Raw genomic sequence first — 20,149 nt, forward strand, 5'->3', positions numbered from 1 at the left:
CATCTTGACTGGTGGAGATTTCATGGCTGTATGTATCTGTGAAAATGAATGGAATTGTACACTTTAAATTTATTTATTGTATGTGAACTGTGTCTCAATATAGATATTTAAAAACATACAAGAAAAGGAAAAAGAAAAGGTGAAGAGGCCTGGACAGGAGGCTGGGGCTGCTGCATCTTGGCCTTGGTCTCACGCACATGAGCCTCAGTTTCCTCATCCGTGAAATGAGGGCATTGGACTAGGAGACCTACATTCACTTCCAGTGTAGTGGTTACAAGTGTGTCGCGTCATCCTGGGCAAATTCACGAATCTCTCTAGGTCTTGGTTTTCTCATCTGTAAAGGTGGGGAAAATAGAGCCACCACCAGCCTGGGCTTAGAGCAGTGGTCGCCACATTGGAAGCATGCAGAGACGGCTACTGCCCTTCTAGCCTTGCAGGCACTTGGTGGCTGTGGTCCAGGTTGCCTCACTCCCCATCTTGTTCCCCTGCCAACCCTGGCTTGTCCTCACAACCCAGGGCCACCTGCAGATCCGGGCCATCCCAAGATGTCCTGTGGTCCCAAGATCCCTGAGTCACTCTCATTACAGGTCACGAGTTCTTCAGGGGCAGCTTCTCGTCTTCCTTGTTTTGTATCCACCGCAGTACCAAGCCGAGAGCAAGGTATTCAAGAGGTGTACAATGGGTGCATGCAGAATGAAAGAGAGAGTCGCGTCTTGGGTTGTTCTGGAGACGCAGCTTTCTCAGGATGGGGGGCAGGTGTTAGGGCCGTCATGGCCATGTATGGTTGAGTCGGTTGTTTACTGCACAAGGAAGCTCCACTCTAGGAGACAAATGGGGGATAAAACCCAGTACATCTACCCCTTTCCAGGTCACATGGCCATACTCATTGGCTGTGTTTGCCCGAAGAGGTGCTTTTTTCTTTTTTCTTTTTTAAAATAAACATTTTATTTTGGAATAATTTTAGATTTACAGAAAAATTGCAAGGACAGTAAGAGAATTCACCATATCCTTCACCCAGTTTCCCCTTATGTTCGCAGCATTTACATAACTACAGTTCATTTGTCAAAACTAAGAGATTAACCTTGGTACAGTACTATTATCTAATTTCAGATTTGTCTTGGATTTTACTACTTTTTCTATTAATTTTTTTTCCTCGTTCCAGGATCTAATCCAGGATCACACATTGCACTTCGCACATTGTTTTTGTTAGATTAACACAGAGATTGCTTTACGGGATCGCCGTGGTTGAGAGAACAATGTGGATTCGGGTGAGTAGCCAGAACAAAGTCCTTAGGTGGCCTGTGAGGTACCCAGGGTGGGTCATGGAGGGACACTTGGCCTTCCTGACCCCGTCTGGGCGCCGCGAAGTGCTTTCCACTGTCTTAGCTTAGCACAGAGCAAAGACATCAAAGTTTGTTGGCCTGTTTTAATCATTGGCCGGCCAAGTTTTTGGAGTGGGTCCTTGGGGAGGTAGCATTTCCCTTTCTGCAGAAGCTGTCTTGGCAGCCCTGTGACTTGTGTGGAAGGTCTGGTAAGGTTCCTCTCCAGGTGCTGGGGTGGCGGGGTGGGGTGGGGAGGGGTGGGGTGGGGGGGTAGAGTGGTAGGGGCGCTGGCCACCCAGCATCTCGCTCCAAATTCTCCGGCTGGTTTTCCGTTTGTTCTGAGTGAGTCTGGAGTGGGTGGCTCTGCCCATTCCCTCCTGCCCCTTGTCCCTGGAGCCGGAGGGGTGCTGGGCATGAGGAGCAGTGGCCATGAAGACTGACCTCGGAGCCCGCTGCGGAGATCCAGTGCCGTTCAGATCCGGAGGCTCCTCGAGGCGGAGGGGGTGCACTCCCCCTCCCCACCCAGCTGCAGAACTCATGCTCTGTCCCCCAGATAGCAGCTGCGGTGACAGAAGATTTTGGAGTCACCTGGCCCTGGGTTTGATTTCAGGCTGGGCGGTCCTAGTGAATCAACGGACTTCTCAGGCCTTCTGTTTCAGCATCATTCAAACGGGCCACAGCTCCTGACCCAGGGCGCCTGGTCTCCCAGGGCTGCCTCCAGCACAAGGCCTGGCTGGCGCAGGGCACTGCCTGTCACTTCCTTTCTATTTCCCCTTCTCTGTCAGCTGACCCCCACCTCCCTTCCTGTCTCATCGTATTCCCCCCTGCCCCATCTCTCCCCCATCCTTTCACACTCAGGGGGTCCACGCTGGCCCCTGCTTGGGGGAGCATCCGTGTCTTCCCCTCTGGAGTACCCTCTCTCTGACACCAGCTTCCAAGTGCCAGTTTGAATGCCACCTTGAAGGCCCCAGCTTGCCCGCTGTGTAACGCTGAGGTCCCCTCCCTGTCAATCCTCTGTGGCCCCATCACTTCCTGCCTTGTTTTATGGACACCTGCGCTGAGGCCGTATCTTCCTGCTCGCATCCTGGACTTGCCAGTACCCCATCCTGTGCCTGGCGCACAGTAGGTGCTCATTAAATGCTTATCACTCAGAACCGAGAAGTACATTCTTGGGATCCGCAAGTTCTTGGAGAACAGCTCTGGAAGTGAGTTTCCAGCCCAGAGGGTCCCCAGGTCTCCCCCGGAGCAGGGATGTCTGTGGGGGTGGCCAGGGCCAGCCCAGCACCTGAGGGCCACCCCGCCCTTGCGCCGTTCTGCCAGACCGCATGCTCCGCCTTCTGTAAACGGCCGTGGGGGCAGCAGCTTGGGTAAGTTCCCCTTCCGCTTCCTCCTGCCTCCTGTCCCGCTGCTGCTCCTCCTCGTTCAGGGCGCCTCTCCAGCTCTCCACACCCCTGGGTCTGCAGAAGCGCTCCAGGCCCTGAGCTGTCACCGCCACCGCCCCCCAGGCCTCAGACACGATGCAGGCCATCAAGTGTGTGGTGGTGGGAGATGGGTAGGTACCTGGCTGGACTTGCTCACAGCTCGCTCCTGGGGTAGCCCTGGGACTCTCCCGCCCTGGCATCCCTGGGGAAGCGCCCTGCCCTGCAGATGGAGGGGTGCCTGGGAGGCAGCCAGAGGAACCACTCCCTTTTTCTCCCGGGGCCCAGAGGGAACCCCAGGGGTGGGCTGAGGACAGCTTCATTCTGTCTGCCCACCTCACCCCGGAAGCTGCCTGGGTGGAGAGTACAGGACTGCGGTTGGGGGTGCCTGGGGCCCCTTGCCTGCACACTGAGAGCTGGGGCTGGTCTCCCATGGGCCCTCAGTCTTCAATTCTGTGGATGCCGGTGGGCGGGTGCGTCCCCAGGCTGACCTGGGCTCTAGTCACTGGCTTGCACTGCTGTGTGGCCTTGGGCAACTCACAGCACCTCTCTGAACCTCAGCCTGGCTATCTGGAAAGAGGCCCATGGCCTCTGGGTTGATGTGGGATCACTTGAGATATTTTGAGCGGTTGTCTTGCACGTATGTGTGTGCAACGAGGCTGGCCTCCCAAGCCTCAGCCTGCCTGGCGGGGAGGTTGTGTGGGGGATGTGGGTGAGGACCAGAGGGGGAGGGGAAGGGGGATCGTGGGGGTCAGTGCGGGCCAGGCTGAGCTGAGGCGCCTTCTCGGCTGTCAGATCTCAGTGACCTCAGGTTGTCCTGTGCCTCTACGGGCCTCGGTTTTCTCATCTGTAAAATGACAGGTTTGCTATCCCATGTCTCATGCCTTCCAGCAACATTGTCTTAGGGTCCGGCCCACAGGTACCTCCTTGGGTTTTCTGTAGGTCCCACCCTAACACATTCTCACATCTTCTGGCTGGGCAGGTCTCTTATCCAACTCTCCCATCCTACAGAGGGGCAGCCTGAGGCCTTAAGAGGCTTCTGGCCTGGGGCGGGCTGGCTTATCAGGCAGCCCTCAGCTGATTCCGATGCACGGCTGCCGCCCGCCCGTTATCTGCCGCTGGTCCAGCTCCCTTCTGCTTTGTATCTGATCTGAGGAGCAGAGGGTGGAAGCCAAGGGCAAGGCTCCAGTCACTCAGAGTTACCTTGGTGGCAGGCCCAGGGGAGGGGGTGGGGAGGAGAGGGCAGCCGGCCCCCTCAGAGCAGGAAGTGACAAAACCAAGTGGGGCAGGGGAAGGCCCGGGGCTACCTGTGCCCCCTGCCCCGTCCCAGCCCAGCAGACTGAGGGCAAAGACTGCGCAAGTAATGGTGATCACTGCTAACTTAGTACTTACTATATGCAGGCCCTGGGCTTAGTCACACCCCTCTATTTTATCCTCCCACCAACCTTAATATTAGGCCCATTTTGCAGGTGGGAAAACTGAAGTTCAAAGAAGTCAAGTCATTTGCCCAAGACCTCATGGGATTTGAACCCTGGTCTCTCGGATTCCTAAACTCCATGCTCTTAACTGCCATGCCCTCTGGTGAGGTGGGGGGGAAAGAGGAGGGTGAGGCTTTCCCCAGCATTTGCCAGCTGCTATGCTACACCAGGGCTGTGCTCAGTTCTTTTACTGGCTTTGTCGAATTTATCTCTCAGTCCCTCCTATGAGGATGGACTCATCTTATCCCTATTTTCTGGATGGGGAAACTGAGGCATAGGGAGGTTAAGTGACTTGCCTAAGATGGCGCTACCACTGGGTGGGTGGCGAAGCTGGGATCTGGATCCCAGGGGAGTGGTGGCGGAACCCTGGGCAGGTACCGGGGGCCTCCTGGGGACCCCCTGCTCTTAACCCTCTGTCTCACATCAGTGTCACCTGGGAAAGCCTATTACAAATACACATTCCCAGACCCGCTCCACACCCATGATTCAGAATCTCTAGGGTGGGACCCCCCCGTGGGACCCCCCCGTGGGACCCCCCCAAGCATGTCCTTTAACAAACACCCCAGGTGACTCTTAGGACTCTCAGGTGTGAGAACACTGATACAGGGATTCTCAGACGGGGACACAGAGGCCCAGAGGGGTGGACTTGGGTCTTCCCTGGGGACTGGGCTAGGGAACCAGGCAGGTGCTGAGAAAGCGCCCCGGGTCTCGGGCAGGGCCCGTGACCGCTGTCCTCTCGAACTTCCTGTCTTTCAGAGCCGTGGGCAAGACCTGCCTCCTCATCAGCTACACCACCAATGCCTTCCCCGGAGAGTACATCCCCACCGTGTGAGTTCTGTGCGTGGGCAGCGCACTCGGAGGGCGGGGGGCTGGGGGGGACACGCATCACCAAGCCCCTCCCTTCTGCAGACATTTCCTGCGTGCCAGGCCTGTGTGGGCACTTGGGGGTTAGGCGCCAGCCCGTCTCTGCCTGGCAGAGCTGCTCACCGATCCAGCCGGGGAGGCGGTAACCGGCGGCAGGATGAGCGCCGGGCCTCCCGGAGGGGAGAGAGGCTGCGGCGGGGTGCGGGTGGCCTTCAAGCAGGGAGACGCAGAGGGCTAGCTTGATCCAGAGCGGGGTGGAAGGGGACTGGGCGGAGGAGTGGAGGGTGGGAGGGATGGGGTGGGTGGAGGAGGAGGGCCTTGACACCAGGGCACATGCCTGGGCCGGGGGAGAGGGCAGTGCCATCCGGAGGCCTGCCCTCGTGTTGGATGTAGAGGCAGGGCTGCCACCTGACATGTAGGTATGTAGGAGTACGTGGCGTGAACGGGAAGCACCAGCCCCTCCCTCAGTGATGCTCATGGTCCCATCCCTCTCAGGACAGCCCCTCAACTCTGCAGCACAGCATCCAAGGCTCTGTGTGGCCTTCTCCCACCTTCTCTTCTGGCTTCATAGCCCCGTACTTTGCTTCTTGTTCTGTCTGCTTCCTGCGCACTGGTCACCACACACTCCCTGGGCATTTCCACCTAAGGACTTTGCTCTAGCTGTTTCCTCCGCATGAACTGCTTTTCCTTCCTGCGTCCACGTGTCTAAGACCTCCAGGCCAGCTCTAGTGCCCCTTCCTCCAGGAAGCCTTTCTGGTTTAGCCTGAAAGGGTCTCTCACTGCCCAGAGAGACTTTATCTAATCTGTCACATGCCCGTGAGCCTACGGAGGGCAGGGAGCCACGTCCAATTCTTTCCGGGTTTCCCCGTTGTCTTAGGAGAATGTTTTATGTGCAGTGTAATCTATACATTGTCTTAGACACGATATATATGTTTTGAGTTGACTTGAATTGAACTTCATGGAGCGGCCCTAGAAGGACAGATCACAGCTACCATCTATTGAGGGCCTACTGTGCACTGGTCCCTGGATGAGATGTCACACACGTGTGACCTCATTTGATGCTCACGGGAGGAAGTGCGTATCATTCTAGTCCCAGGGTGCCCACGGGGGAAGCTGAGGCTCACAGCAGCTAAGGGGTCTGTCCCCCACTTCGTGAAGTGGGCTGGGCTCCCTCTACTCCTCTTTCTCCCTGGGACACTGGCCCAGGCTCCAGGTGCTTCAGGGACCCCAGCCTGGGCAGGAGGATGGCAGCCAGGAGAGGGCAGAGAAACCTGGGTAGAAAGCTTGGAGAACTGATTTCGGCCCCGTTTCAGTTCCCAACACCCCATATGGCACGAGTGTCCTCTCCGCATCAGCCCTTATCTGCACGATCAAGCACCGAATGTTTATCAGCGCCTACTGGTGCCGAGGGAGGGACTGGCTCTCGACCCGAGTGGGGAGGTGGGTGCAGAATCAGGGAAGGCAGCTCCTGCAGAAGGCCATTGTCACCAGGACTGTGCTGGTGCTACCTCTGTTCCTGTCTCTGCCTGTTGCAGCTGGGCTGGAGGGCCCACTTGCTCAAAGACCTTAGACCAATCACTTTCCTCTCTGAGTCTCAGTTTCCTTTTCTTTAAGAGGCAGGGCTGGGCTGGGAGATGCCAAGCTCATTGCCCAAGCACCTTCCCTGTGCAGGGAGATATGAGGCAAGTTCTCTGGTGCAAGATGGTAGGACTAGCAGAGGCCAAGGTAGGGCCAGTTGCTCTCAGTGACCCGGAGAGACTGGCCCCCGGTGGCCCCGAATGGATTCGGTTGTCCTGGACAACCCTGTGGGAGGACAGACAGAATGGACCAAACAAGGTTTACCTTCCCAAGACTCTGAGGAGCTGGGTCAGAGAGCAGGGCCGGCTCCCAGGTGGGCCATCTAGGCAGGCACACAGCGCCCCACACTCAGGAGGGTCCTGCACTTGGTTTAATGCTCAGATGCCCCCATCCTGAAATTCTTAATGTTTGCCCAAGGGGCCCTGCAATTTCGTTTTGTGTTGGACCCTGCCAAGTACGTAGCCAGGCCTGCACCCCACTCTCTTTGTCTTCCATATGGAGTTACTCGGCTCTGGACAAGCGCCCAGAGGGGCTTCTGCTACAGTGTCTGCACCCCTGTGACAGGGAGGGGAAAATAAGCCCCCTGAGCCCTTGACGGTGGAGGGTGGGGGCGGCCTGGGAGAGCGGAGTTGGGGAGAGCAGGCAGCCTGAGATCTCTGGCACAGAGATAAAGGTCAAGAGAGCTCTGGGGCTGGAGATGGTAGCGTTTGCTGGGGCCGGAGTCATGTGCCAATGGAGCCAGATCAGGTCAGCGAGAGAGCTGAGCTCAGCTCGCTGCCTGGGGTTGGGAGATAAGAGCTCAGGGTCAAAGCCCTGTCTCACAGATGGGGAGATTGAAGCCTGCTCTGTGGATGGTCCTGTGCTGGGTGTTGGGGATACAGAGACAAGGCGGGAAGACCCTGCTCTCCGGTGCCCATGACCTAGGGGGTCTCCCCTTCCCCTCCCCTTAGGACGATGCTCAGACAGAAGCCCAGGTGAGCTTTCAAAAGCAAAAATGAAGATGGAGCCTGACCTTGGCCTAAATTCTTCTCTTAAAACCCATCTCTTACCCACTCCACTCTGGTCCCTGGGGGCCAGACACGCCAGCCTCCCCCAGGCCTCTGCACTCACCACGTCCCATCACCCATTTCCCTGCTCAGGTATCCCCTCCCTGACCCCCTGTCTAAACAGCCCCTCCCTCCACCCAGGCCCCCTGCTTCCCTCCACGCTGCTGGACAGTCTTTGTAGCCCGTCCTGATATGACTCTCCTGCTGGGGTGGAAGCTCCCTGAGGACAGGGCCCTGGTCTGTCTAGTTCATTAGACCAGCTTCCAGAACAGAGCTGAGCACATCTCTGGCGCTCTGTAGTGACCAGACCGCCCTGGCAGGCAGGGAGGGTGGGTGTGCTCCAGCCTGCCCTGAGAAGGTGCTAGAACTCAGCCACCAGCAGGGGGCTCAGCCCTGCGGGGGCTTCTCTCTGGGAAGGAAGCACACACTTGGTTAATTTAGGTCGGATGGGCCAGTGCTTTGTTTTCACCTTCCTTTGTAAACGGGCAAGTCCAGCCCGGATTCGCAGAGACAGGATGATGTCCAGCCTCTCTAGTGGACGTACCAAGGGCCCTGCCGAGCTTTCCTGCCTGGCCTCGCAACTCCCCCTCGCCCCATACTCCTGCCACCGGACGTGGTATTCCCTCAGTGTGTCTGGCCGGCTCAAGCCTCCCCGCTGCTCATCCATGGCCTCTGTCCCCTCGCATCCCATCTGGGACACCTTTCTGCTCCCCCATCTCCTCCAGCCACCTGCCCCTCTCACAGGCGGCTCTGTCTCCCAGCGTCCCCTCTGACCCTTCTCCAAGGCTTTTCCGCCCAGTGACCAAGAGGGCCTTTTCCAAATGCAAAGCCAATCATGTCAGCCCTGTCCGGTGAAGCCTCTCAGTGGCGCCCCATTGCCTAGAGGGCCATGCCCCAAATCCTAACAGTGGGTTGCGCCCTGCCTGACCTATTAATCATCCCTGGACCCCACGTCACCAGCCATGTGTGCTCTATGGTCTCTGTGTTCTGCGAGTCCACCCTCCTTCCCCTGGAGGCTTGGGTGGTGGTCAGGTGATGCCCAGCGCTGAGACCCCTTTCACCTGGCCCCAGGCCCTCCACCACTCCATGCCGGGGTCAGGGCTGGGCCTGCAGCCCTGGGGGGTTGCAGAAAGAGGCCACACAGACGCTGGGTGAGAGCGTTCCAGCTGTGCGACCGTGGGCACGTCACTCTCGGGCTCTGGATCTCAGTTTCCTCATGTGTAAAATGGGCACAATGGTAGAATCCACTTCCTGGACCCACTGAAATGATCTACGTATGAAAGGCCTAAAACAGCACTTAGGAACCCCTGGGTGCTCAGCAAACGTGAGCTCCCTGCCCTCTGCACAGCTCCGGGTCAGCTCCCCTACCCCAGCTCTAACTCCACTGAGTCTCCAGCCATGAAATCGCAGTGATGCTTACACCATGGGCTTTTCTGAACTGGGTTAACAGGATCTAGTCCTGGTTGTGCCACCAACTGACTATGAGATCTTGGGCAAATCCCTTCCTATCTGTGGGTCTCAGTTTCCTCATCTGGAAAATGGGAGTGAGGGTTGGCTGCAGTGGTGGTATAAGGTTCCCCTAGTCCTGGCTGTCTGTGGGTCTCTGAAGCGGGGAACCCGGAGGGTGTGGGTCATTGTCCCTGCAGTCATCCCTCAGCTCCCCCCTGGCAGGTGGTCCTCGAGGGAGGGGCCAGTGATGGGCGTGTTTAGGGATGAGATTGCTCAGCTTCTCAGCATCTCCCCAGGGTGACTTGGACATCCTCTGTCCCTGGATCCTCCTAATGGCCCCAAGAGATAGGGTTTTTTTTTTCACAGTGAAGAAAGTGAGCCTCAGAGAAGCTGGGTTACTCACCCAGGGTCACACAGCCAGGACGAGGCTTCACAAGGAACTTGCTGTTCCCTCCCAACTCTGGGTGGCTATTGCCAGGTGAATCAACCCTCCTGCGGTGCGTTCATCAACTCTCTTGCTCACAGATGAGTGTACAGAAGGAGCCCAGTTCAAATCCCAGCTCCTGTGCTTGTGAGCTGGCTGGCCTTGGAAAAGTTATTTGACCTCTTGGGCCCTCGGTTTCCTCACCTGTCAACTTGAGGTTCTTTTGTCTTTGGTCACACGGGACTATGCGACATCACGTATGCTGGTGCTTGGTGTTGCCACAGGGACCAGCTTTTTCCTCATCGCCATGGCCCCTGAGACCCTGGAGTTGGCTCAGAGAAGATAGATGCCTTTGGCTCAAGGAATCTTGGGGGTCTTTCTGGAGTCAGAATTTCAGACTGGACATTAGAGGAGAGAGTGCTCCTATATTCTAAGCTTGTCCCAAAGGAGTATTTCTGGCTAAAGCCAAAGAAAGAACAGGCACTTTTCCCATTATGCCCAGCAGTGTCTCCCTGAACAGCGCCTTCCACCTGAAATCCCACGGCGGTATGGGTGGTACCCAGAGAAGGTACACAGAGCACCTACCACATGCCAAACGCGATGCTGGCCTCAGTGCCTTGAGGAACAAGCCAGGCTTGATGTCTGTCGTTTGGGTGCCAAGTTGGGGCAGGGTGGGGGCGCCCGACCTGGCTGGGGCTTGGGAAAGTCTTCCTGGAGGAGGTGACCTTGAAACGGGGCTGGAGAGAGGATGAGTAAGAGGATGAGTAAGGAAAAAATAGTGGGAAGCCAGGGAAGGGGCGTTTGCAGGAAGTTTCCAGGCAGAAGGGAGCAGGGCCATCTGTGGAACTTTAGGCTGGACAAGCATGGGGTGTTAAACATATCAGGCTGCCCACTTTTTTGGGAGTGGGGTGGGGTGGGGTGGTGTCTGTCTCAGGACAGAGGTCTTTGGTGTTGCTCTGAAACATTACAGCTTCTGCAGCCTGTCATGGAGCAGTGTTCTGGGAGGGCTTCATGAAGGAGGTGCCATCCCTAGGGCTTCAGTTCAGTTTGGTTTGACTCTGTTCCACCTACACTCACTAGGTGCCAGTCCTGAGACTTCAGAGATGAAACAGACATGCGCCCCACCCCCACGGAGCCCACAGCCTGTGGCGGGACAGACACACTAAACGCCAGCTCATAGTTAAGGCGAAGCAGTTGCCTGAGGGAGGGAACAACAAGCTCTTTCTAGGTGAGGGACAGGGAGGGAGGTGGCTGGGACATTTTCCCACAGAGGAGGAACTGCCTGGGCAGGGTTTTGAAGCATGACTAGGAGACAGGGTGACAAGGGGACATAAAGGTATTCCTGAGAGAGGCACAGACAGACAGGAGCACAGGCTGGAGAGTGTGGAGGACCACGTGTTACCCACAAGGGTGAGAAGAAATATCTGGGACAAGGAGAGGAGGGGGAGGGCATTCTGGGGAGGGGACACAGCATGAGCAGACGCAGGGAGGCAGGAAGCGTGAGCCTTGCCCGGAAACGGAAACGGCTTGGCTGGTGTGTGAAGGGAGGAGAAGGAGGAGAAGCTGGAGGAGCCTGAGGTCTCAGCGGACCAGGTCAGCAGACAAAGAGCAGGGCCTCAACGAGGAGAGAGAAGGTGGTGGTCCCTAGCCCTCAGGGACAGGGGCCGAGGGCATCTGTGGAAGCACAGCTGTGACACGGGGTAGTGAGCACTGGATGTGGAATCAGGCAGAACTGGCTTCACACCTGGTTTGGTTGCTCACTGGCTGTGTGGCTTTGGGCCAGTCACTCTACCTCTCTGATCCCAGTTTTCTCTTGCACAGCATGAGGAACCAGCTCCTACCTCTCAGGGATGTGTGTAGTGAGAAATACTATTGGACTGAATTTTTTAAAAAATCTGGAAGCTTGTGCGATTGCCCTGGAGGCCTCTCTGGTGTTGGCAGGGAGATTTTAGCGTCTGCCCCACCCTATGCCTTCAGCATGTGTCTTTCCAGTGTGCACCAGGGGAATTTCCAGAAATCTCCAGTGACTGAGAGCTTTTGGCGTGCACTCGGGGTGGGCTGGAAGGCCAGGGCATTAACGCCCCAGGACATCACTCTGCCAACGGGAGATGGAGAAGGTGGATAAATACCCAGCTCCCTGCCTCCTCTGGGGGATGCCCTGAGCTCAGTGGGCCCAGCAAGACGGAGCCCCAGTTCCCCTGAAGTAACAGCTCAATAGCCTGTCTCTTCTTGCCTGTTCCCCACTCCGCTCCCTCGGCTGCCTGGGGTCATTTCCCAAATAAACCACTGGTACCACTCCCTCATCTCACGGTTTGTTTCTGGGGGGACCCAACCTAAAATGGGAATTGAACCCTCATTCAACAAATATTGGGTGACCAGCTGCAGCATCCAGCCTAGGAGGTGGGTAAAGTTTATTCTGATCATAACTTGGAGAGAATGTTATGCAACCTCAAAAAATCATCTCTCCGAAGGATAGGTAAGGGCAGAAAAATAGTAGAGACAATGTTTTCCTCTTTATGCTTAAACTGCATTTAAAATTTTTTATGTAATAGATCAGTATTTTAAAAAAGCAGAAAATAAATGTCAACTGCATGGTGCTGTGTGACTTTGGTCCCGTTGCAGACCCTCTCTGGGTCTTGGTCTCTGCCATGGAACCATGGACTGCAAGTCCCCAGACTCCAGGGCTGGGGACTGACACTCTGTCTTGCCTGTTCCCACAGGTTTGACAACTATTCAGCCAACGTGATGGTGGACAGCAAACCCGTGAACCTGGGGCTGTGGGACACGGCTGGGCAGGAGGACTACGACCGCCTCCGGCCGCTCTCCTACCCGCAGACGGTAGGCAGCCCCATCCCTTCCTCGTGGTCCTGGCCTTTGCGTCTCTGTTCCCTCTGCCTGGGATGCCCTTCCGCCAGCTCGGCCTGGTGAAGCCTGACCCTGCCCTTCAGGCCCAGCTTGAGGAGTCCCTGCCCTCCATCAGTCCCCTGTTATCACTCTGCCCTCTGTCTTCCCAGCCCCTCTGCCTTGTGGGCTCTGGCACCGCCTGGTTCTCAGTGGGTGGCGCTGGCAGACCCTGGACGGGGATCCAGTGGGAGCTCACGGTGGCCAGCCCGGAGCGGGCTGGGGGAGGGGAGGAGAGATGGGGGCACACCCGCAGGTGGCTCTGCGGCTGCTCGGCTCTCCCTCCAGGATGGCAAGGAAGGGGCTGGGACTGGTGACCAGGGCCATGAGTGCCTGGTGAGGAGCATGGATTCTAGAGTTCCAGATGGCAAACCCTTTAATCCTTGTAAGCCTCACTTTCCCTGTCTGTAGAATGGGGTAGCAGCAGTGCTGTGTGAGGATTAACCACTTAGAACAGGCTCTGCCCTTTGGAAAGTGTTGAATAAGCAAGCAGCAGCCTGCTGTAGAGGAGAGAAGGGAATCCCTGCTCTGCCGGCTCGTAAGCACCCAGCATCCCCTGGGCTGCTCCACCTCTCGGTGGCTGCCCAGGGCTGGGAGGGCCCAGGTGGGATGCCACCAGGCCTCCCCTCACAAGTAACCCTTGTCTGACCCCCCAGGACGTCTTCCTCATCTGCTTCTCCCTTGTCAGCCCAGCCTCCTACGAGAATGTCCGGGCCAAGGTGAGCAGGACGGATTGGGGGTCCTGGGGGGATGGAAGGGGCACGTGATCCTGAGGAGGGGGCACAGGAGGGGGGGACCGATGACTCTGGCCTGCCTCTGGGGCAGCAGAGGACGTGGGCAGAGGGGGCTTCCAGTGCCAGCCAGGGCGGGCGGGGGCCAGGGGGTGGGGGTGGTGCTCTGGATGAGACTCAGAGGGGATCTCAGAGGGGGCTGGGGTAGTTAGCTTTACTCTCTAACCTTGTCCTCGCTCCTCCCCACACACTCTCACGCCCCCCTCTTGTCTTCTCCCAACGTGGTACCCCTCCTCTCCCCCACTCCCTACACAACTTCCCGCCCCCTGCCCACCGGCCCAGTGGTTCCCGGAGGTGCGGCATCACTGCCCCAGCACGCCCATTATCCTGGTGGGCACCAAGCTGGACCTGCGGGACGACAAGGACACCATTGAGAAGCTGAAGGAGAAGAAGCTGGCGCCTATTACCTACCCGCAGGGCCTGGCATTGGCCAAGGAGATTGGTACGGGGCTCGGGCTCAGAGAGGGGAGCGGGGTATAGGGGGAGCCCTGACTCAGCCTCGAGGGGACTGCAAACACAGGCTCCAGGGCTAGGCTGTGTGGTTCTAACCCTGGCGGTGCCGTGTACCAGCTGTGTGACCCTGGACGAGTCGCTTAGCTCTCTGTGCCTGTTTCCTCCTCAGTGAAACGTGGCAATCGTAGTAGCTCTGGGTGGTGGGAGAATTAAATGGATTCACACCTATGAGCTCCTAGAGCAGCACCGCACGAGGGAAGCACTCTGTGCTAAGTATTATTATACATATTAGTATACTCCATCAGCAGATATTGAAATAAGTGCATTTGGACAGACAGAAGCAGGGATGGAGTGGATGCGCTGTGGTTTCTCAGAGGATGAGCCGCCAAGTCAAGCTTGGGTTTTCCAGGAAGTCTTCCTGGAGGAGGTGCTTCTGCTTGGGTTTGAAGGGCGATATCTTTCCCTCTGCCTCCTTCCCATCCCCCAGTCCCCACCCTCCTGGCTTCTCAGCCCAACTCCTCTTTGCCTCCCAGTCACTGGGCCAGACAAGCGACTGCTCAGGGTCACGCAGCTGGTAGGTGGCAGAACCAGAATTCAAACACAGGACCAGAAACCACTGGCTTGGGGGTCTCGTCATGGTGGCTCAGGGCTGCCTGCACCAGGGAGGTGATGACCGATGGGTCTGGTCTCTTCTGTGGCATCCAGGCCTGCTGTCCTGTCAGGCCCTGACCTGCCTGCAGCCCGGGGACGGGGCACTTGCCCAAGAGCCTGGGACCACCAGCCGGGCTGGGCCACTATGAGCAGCGATCCAGCTGCCCGGGGGGCCCTGTGTCACCGCAGGGTCCTGCAGGCCCAGGGTTTGGCCCCTGAGTTGGTGGGGCCTCCCACAACCCTTCCTTCCCTCAGCCCTGCCGCTCTTCCTTCCGCCGGAACTGGGAGGGCCCTGGGGACTTGCATCTCTTCACAGGAAGAGAAACCGCAGCCGCCACCTCCCCCCTCCTGTGACTAGCCCAGTGACACGGCCATCTTTCCCAGGGGCTTCTGCTGCTGCTTAAACCCTGGTCCTACGCGCCTTCTAGGGACTCTGGCTCCCAGGCCCTCTGGTCTTCCCTCACAAACACTGGGCACTGCACCCCTGCCTTCTCTTCTTTCTGAACAGCCTGTTCCCATGGATGCCCTCCTCCCAAGGCGGTGACTCCCCAGCCTGTGTCGGACCCTGTCCTTCTTAAAGCATGGGCTTTGGGATCAGGCCGGGCCTGGAAGCCTGGATTCTGGTCCTGGCACCGACTGTGTGACCTTGGGCCAGTGGCTCCCCCTCTCTGGACCTCAGTTTCCCCATTCGTACAAGCCAGCCTATATACCCCCTAAAGGTCCTTTCTCTTCCAGAAGGTGATGACTTGGGGGCCCTGCGTTGGCCTCTAGCCAATTTTCCCCTGAGCTGATCCCAGGTGGGGGTGGGGCAGGGGCAGTGACTAATGACTTTGAACTTGCCTCAGACCAGTCCAGGCCAAGGGGGAGGCCTGGGGGGCCTGCACGCTGATGAGGACAGCAGCTGCCTCTGCTCACCAGTCCAGGGTGACGGGTTGCGGAACGGCTCTGACCCCAGCTGCTTATCACAGCTGACGTGGGTTGAGCGCTTCCTGGGTGCTGGGCCAGTACGTTCTCCTGCTTCATGGTCATAGCAGCTATGAAGGAGGGACTCTCATCACCCCACTTTACAGACCAGGAAACTGAGGCTCAGGGAGGAGAAGTCACTGGCTCGAGGCTACCCAGCTGGGATGTTGGCAGAGCCGAGACTCAAACCTGGGCTGCCTGGCTCCCTCAATCAGGGTGGTCTGCTGCTCCCAGAGGTGGGAGACTGGGACGCAGAGAGGGGGACAGGCCGAAGTCCAGGAGTGGCCAGGCCCCCAGTCAGGACCCTTTCTCTGGACTCTACTGAGCCAAGAGGAAGGAGGGTGGCAGGTGCCAGGGAGGCTGCAGTTGGTGGGTGTGAAAGGAAGACGTGGACACTGGCCACGGTCCTGCAGGGAGACAGTGGCCAAATGCCCAGTGACACCTTTCTAGGCACAGAGTGTTATGGTAATGAGCCTCCCAGATCCAACTTGGGCTGCTACGTTCCTGCCAGCTGAGCCCTGGGACCACTGCCCATGCTCCCTGGCGGGACACTGCTCCCGTGTGCAAGAGAGACATCCAGCATGTGACTTTGGACCAGTGACATCCTCTCTGGGTTTCAGTTTCCTTGTCCCTGCCCCACGCTTTCTTTCCCTTGTCCCCGGGTTGCCCCTCCTGAGATCCTGGCTTCCCTCTCCCAGCTGTGTGTCTCTGGGCCCAGGGTGTCCCCTCTCTGGGCCTGATTCCTCACTTGGGAAGCGGGGAATCACAGAATTTCTTCACAGGGTTGTCGGAAGCGCCCAGCTCAGTGCCTGGCAGTGTGCAGGTACTGATCAATGTCAGTCTGCTTCCTCCCCCAACAGAAGAACAAAGTTCCCCCTTCCTGTCCTCTCCTTCTCTGGTTCCTGAAATCGGCCCCCAAGACTCTCGCAGAGGGGATTTTTTCAGTTGTTCACTTCAAGGAGACTGCTCGGGTTGTAATGGACGCAGGAACTCACACAGCTTCCTTTTAGAAGGTCACGGAACACTGCCGCTGAGAGTGGGGCTCAGCCCGCCTTCCTCGCTGTCTGTGTTCTTGGCTCCAGCCCTGAGTGGTCACGTGGGAGAAGGCTGGTCCCCTCACAGGGGGAAGGGGGGCTCCCCAGTTCCCATTCCTCTTGCTGAGGGCCCCCAGCTGCCCCCTGGGGGAGGGGAAATGTCTAGTGTGTGACTTTGGACAAGTGACTTTTCTGAGCCTCAGTTTTCTCATCTGTAAAATAGGGTGATGCAAAGGACCAGTTAGGTGACATTTGGAAGGTCCTGGTGAGCCGGCCATGGGTTCCTCAGGCCTCCTGGGGGAATGTGAAGGCAGGTATGTGGAGATTTCCTAGAAGAAGATGAGGTGCCAAGAGATTTAGTCACTGAAGCTTGAGCTCCTTTCTTCCCAGGAAGGTATCAAAATTCCTGCTGCCTTCTGCAAATTAAGGGCTGAAGCGTCCAGGAAAGACACAGACCTGCTCTCGCAGGTCTTAACCTCTCTATGTGAATAAAGCCCCCCCTTTAGACATGAGGAGACTGAGGCACAGAGGGGTAAACACCCTGCTCTGAGTGACACAGCCCAGTTGGCCCCCACAGCCTGGTGCAGTTGTACGGCTTGGGAGGGGGTTTTGCCCAGCCCTGACCTAGGCCTCCACCCTCTTGCTGCCCTCACCCAGACTCAGTGAAATACCTGGAGTGCTCAGCCCTCACCCAGCGAGGCCTGAAAACCGTCTTCGACGAGGCGATCCGGGCCGTCCTATGCCCACAGCCCACGCGGCCGCAGAAGCGCCCCTGCAGCATCCTCTAGGGGTAAGAGCCCCTCCCCCACCACTTCATGGCCCTCTCTCCCTCCCACCCCCCCACATCAGGCTCTGGTACATCAGGCTCTGGCCCTAGGTTTCCACTGGGAGTGGCATTAAGGCCAGGACAGAAGAGGGATCCTCAAAGGGACTTCAGTGTGCCCATTTGTCTGAGTCGGTCCTGCTCTGTGAGCCCGATTCCCAGAAGGAAGGTTTAAAATATCAGAAAATGCCAGGTAACCTGAGCCAAGGCATGGTGTTACTGAGCTCCCACTCTGCTGTCCCTGCAGGAGGGCAGGGAGGACCAGGGTGGAAAGATACCTCGGCCCCTGCCCCTCGAGAGAGTCTGGTTGAGCAGGGGACACCTGACACCACATATTGGGGTGGAAGCAGGGCAGTCTGAGCTATGAGGCTACTGGGGCAGAAGAGGGATGGGTGGGGGTTGGAGGCACCCACAAGGCTTCCAGGATGGGTGGGACAAGAAGGACGGAGAGGACTTGGCCAACCTTGGGCAAAAGCTGGCAGTTGGAAGGAGCCGGGAGCCAGGAGAGCCGTGAGTGGGCTGTGGATTCTGCTTGGTCCTAAATTCTCACCCCCTGCCTGTCTCCCTTCCAGGACACACCCAGCCCTCCCAGCCAGATGGTTCTGACCCTCCGGGGCCCCCACCCAAAGCCCGATGGCACCCCGGCTGGCCATGCTGTCCCCTTCCTGTGGCGTTTCTTAGCAAGATGGCTACAGAGCTTGGTTGATCGTCTTCTCTGTCCTGGAGGTCCCACCCCCGGGGCCCGAAGAGTGTGAATTTGTAGGTGCTGCGTCCCCATCCCCTTATGCTCCTGCCTTCCCAGGGGTCAGAGGGGAACCCTAGGACCCGATAGGCCACCCCTGCGTTGCTACGGTCAGATGCCACCCATGGCATCATCTACCTGTTTACTGCTCCCTCGTAATGCCTGAATCCCCTCTGGAAACATCAGGCCAGGTGGTTGCCGGCCACCACGTATATCCCTTCAGGGATGGGTTCTCTCACTCCCTCCTGAGGCACTCTACTTCAGTATGGACGGTCTTCCTTGTCTAAGAGTTCTCCACGGAGCTAAATTAAGTGTCTCAGAAGTTTGTTCTTCTGGTCTTAGTCCTCCTTCTGGGGACAACATAAAACATTCAGATTTTCTAAATCTCTGCGGGCACCTGCCCAGCCAATCAAAAGGCTGGATCCTGCTGACTCCTGCCATCGCTCAAGTCTTTCTGCTCCACTCACAGGCCCCTGAGCTGCATTTACCTGTGAGAGTCTTAAACTTTCAGACCCTGCCAGTCAGGACTTTTGCCATTGCAAGTAGAAACCTAATTCAACCTGCTTAAGCAGAAAATAAATTTATTGATTCGAGTTTGGAAATACCATGACTTCAGGTGCAGCTTGATCAAGGGGGTCAAATGATGTCATCAGGGCTCACTTTCCTGTACCTTCTACTATCTGGTTCACTCTTAAGCAGGTGACTCTCAGGACTTCATCCTTCCAGTTTCAAGTTCAGCAAAAACAAACAAACTGTACCAGCTAAAGCTCTAATTGAGGTTTACTCTGATTGGACCAGCTTAAGTCTTTTCAACCAATCACATTTGTCAGGAGAATGCTGAGCTCTGATTGGTCAAGCCTGGACTCTATGCCACACTAGAGTGTGGGGCGGAGGCCGCCCTTTCAAAACCACACCCACTAGGGTGGGGGGGGTGGGGGGTGGGGGTTGGTTCTCAGAGGGAGATTGAGAGCTTTGCCAGAATTTGGGAATATGGGTGTCGAACAGCCAGAAACCCCGAGTCTCCGCTATTGGAGGTCCCGGGAAAGTGTCCCAACAGCGTAAGGAAGCAATGCCGGTCCCAGCAGGCACTAAGTGCGGGCACATTTCTTTAAAAGAGAGATGAGGCTGTTTTAAGGATTTACGAAGCTCATTCCTAAAGCCCCGCTGCGGTGCGGGTGCCGGTGTGGAGTTAGCCCCACCTCAATGTCTGCTGATTCACAAATATCTGCACTTCGTCCATCCATTCGACACAAATTTACCGAACACCTGCTCTGTGCCAGGCATTGTTCTGTGGTCCAGCGGTGCACCCGAGTTCTTGCCCTTAAGGGCTGACACTCTAGAGAAGCTAAAATAAAGGATTTAAAAAAGAGAGAGAGAGAGAGGTATAAGACCCCGTCCCTGACAACACAGAAGTTCCCCCAATTCCCAGCCAGTGAAATGCTTTGGGTTTCCATTTCCTGCTCTTCCAGGCTCGGGCCACTTCCACTGCCCCCGTTAAGTCCTGAAGTTCCGATGCAAGATCTCAGCTCACCAGCCTCCCGGGAGCCCCACCCTCTTGAAGGGGATGGGGAGGCGGGGGGTGGGGGGGGGGGTGAGGGGAAATCCCGTGGCCTTTCTTAGTTTCAGCCCAGACAAGGTCGTTATGTTTTTTTTAAAAAGTTACTTCTCCTCTGAAACAAACCAAAAAACCATTAACACCCCTACCCCACCCCCGCAACAAACGACACAAACACAGACCTGTGTGGGTCAGAACTCACACTCCAAAATGTTGGATGTTTGAAAGCCCTGAGAAGCCTCTTCCAGGGGGCCAGAGTCGAGGAGAGCCTCCTTCTGTTCCCTGCTCTTCCCGGACTTTGGGGATAAATTCAGGACTGTCCTGGTGGCCCCGAGGCCTGGCGGCACCCTGCCTCCCTCTCTCCTGCGCTCACACCTGCCCTGTCATGTGCCTCTTCCCTTGAGCCTACCCCACTGGATATAGTCCTTGTTTTATACCAATAATAAAGCCAGGAAATAAATTCTCTCCCCATTGCGTGGCTTCACCCAGCACATATGATCTCATTTAATTCTCCTAGCAGCCTTCCAATGTAGTACTGACAGCTGTTTTGCAAAGAAGGAGACAGAGGCACAGGAGTTAGAGCTCGATTCACTAAGGCAGATGCTGTACTTTTCCACCTGGCTACCACTACTTCCATCCTCTTTGCTAACAGGATCC

The 20,149-nt window shown here is 57.0% G+C and overlaps 1 protein-coding gene across 2 annotated transcripts; it reads left to right on the forward strand.

The window, feature by feature from the left end:
- The first annotated feature begins 1,249 nt into the window (after nt 1-1,249).
- RAC2 (Rac family small GTPase 2) lies at nt 1,250-17,904 on the forward strand. 2 transcript variants are annotated; one of them, XM_057743206.1, is made up of 8 exons: nt 1,250-1,268; nt 2,749-2,874; nt 4,975-5,046; nt 12,300-12,417; nt 13,137-13,199; nt 13,554-13,713; nt 17,030-17,162; nt 17,768-17,904. In XM_057743206.1, exons 2-7 carry the CDS (start codon nt 2,840-2,842, stop codon nt 17,158-17,160), a joined length of 579 nt encoding a protein of 192 aa, XP_057599189.1. In that variant the 5' UTR covers nt 1,250-1,268; nt 2,749-2,839; the 3' UTR covers nt 17,161-17,162; nt 17,768-17,904. The 2 variants fall into 2 exon arrangements, with proteins under 2 accessions (XP_057599189.1, XP_057599188.1); XM_057743205.1 differs by lacking the exon at nt 1,250-1,268 and having other exon boundaries at nt 2,856-2,874; nt 4,935-5,046.
- The last annotated feature ends 2,245 nt before the right edge of the window (nt 17,905-20,149 follow it).

This window comes from Hippopotamus amphibius, chromosome 7 (assembly GCF_030028045.1).
Source record: "Hippopotamus amphibius kiboko isolate mHipAmp2 chromosome 7, mHipAmp2.hap2, whole genome shotgun sequence".
Classification (NCBI taxonomy): Eukaryota; Metazoa; Chordata; class Mammalia; order Artiodactyla; family Hippopotamidae; genus Hippopotamus; species Hippopotamus amphibius.

What these genes read in the sequence shown, in the direction of transcription:
- RAC2 (XM_057743205.1), top strand. An exon ending in CGCTCTCCTACCCGCAGACG is followed by an intron (nt 12,418 to 13,136) that starts GTAGGCAGCCCC and finishes CTGACCCCCCAG; the next exon opens with GACGTCTTCCTCATCTGCTT. An exon ending in ACGAGAATGTCCGGGCCAAG is followed by an intron (nt 13,200 to 13,553) that starts GTGAGCAGGACG and finishes CCACCGGCCCAG; the next exon opens with TGGTTCCCGGAGGTGCGGCA.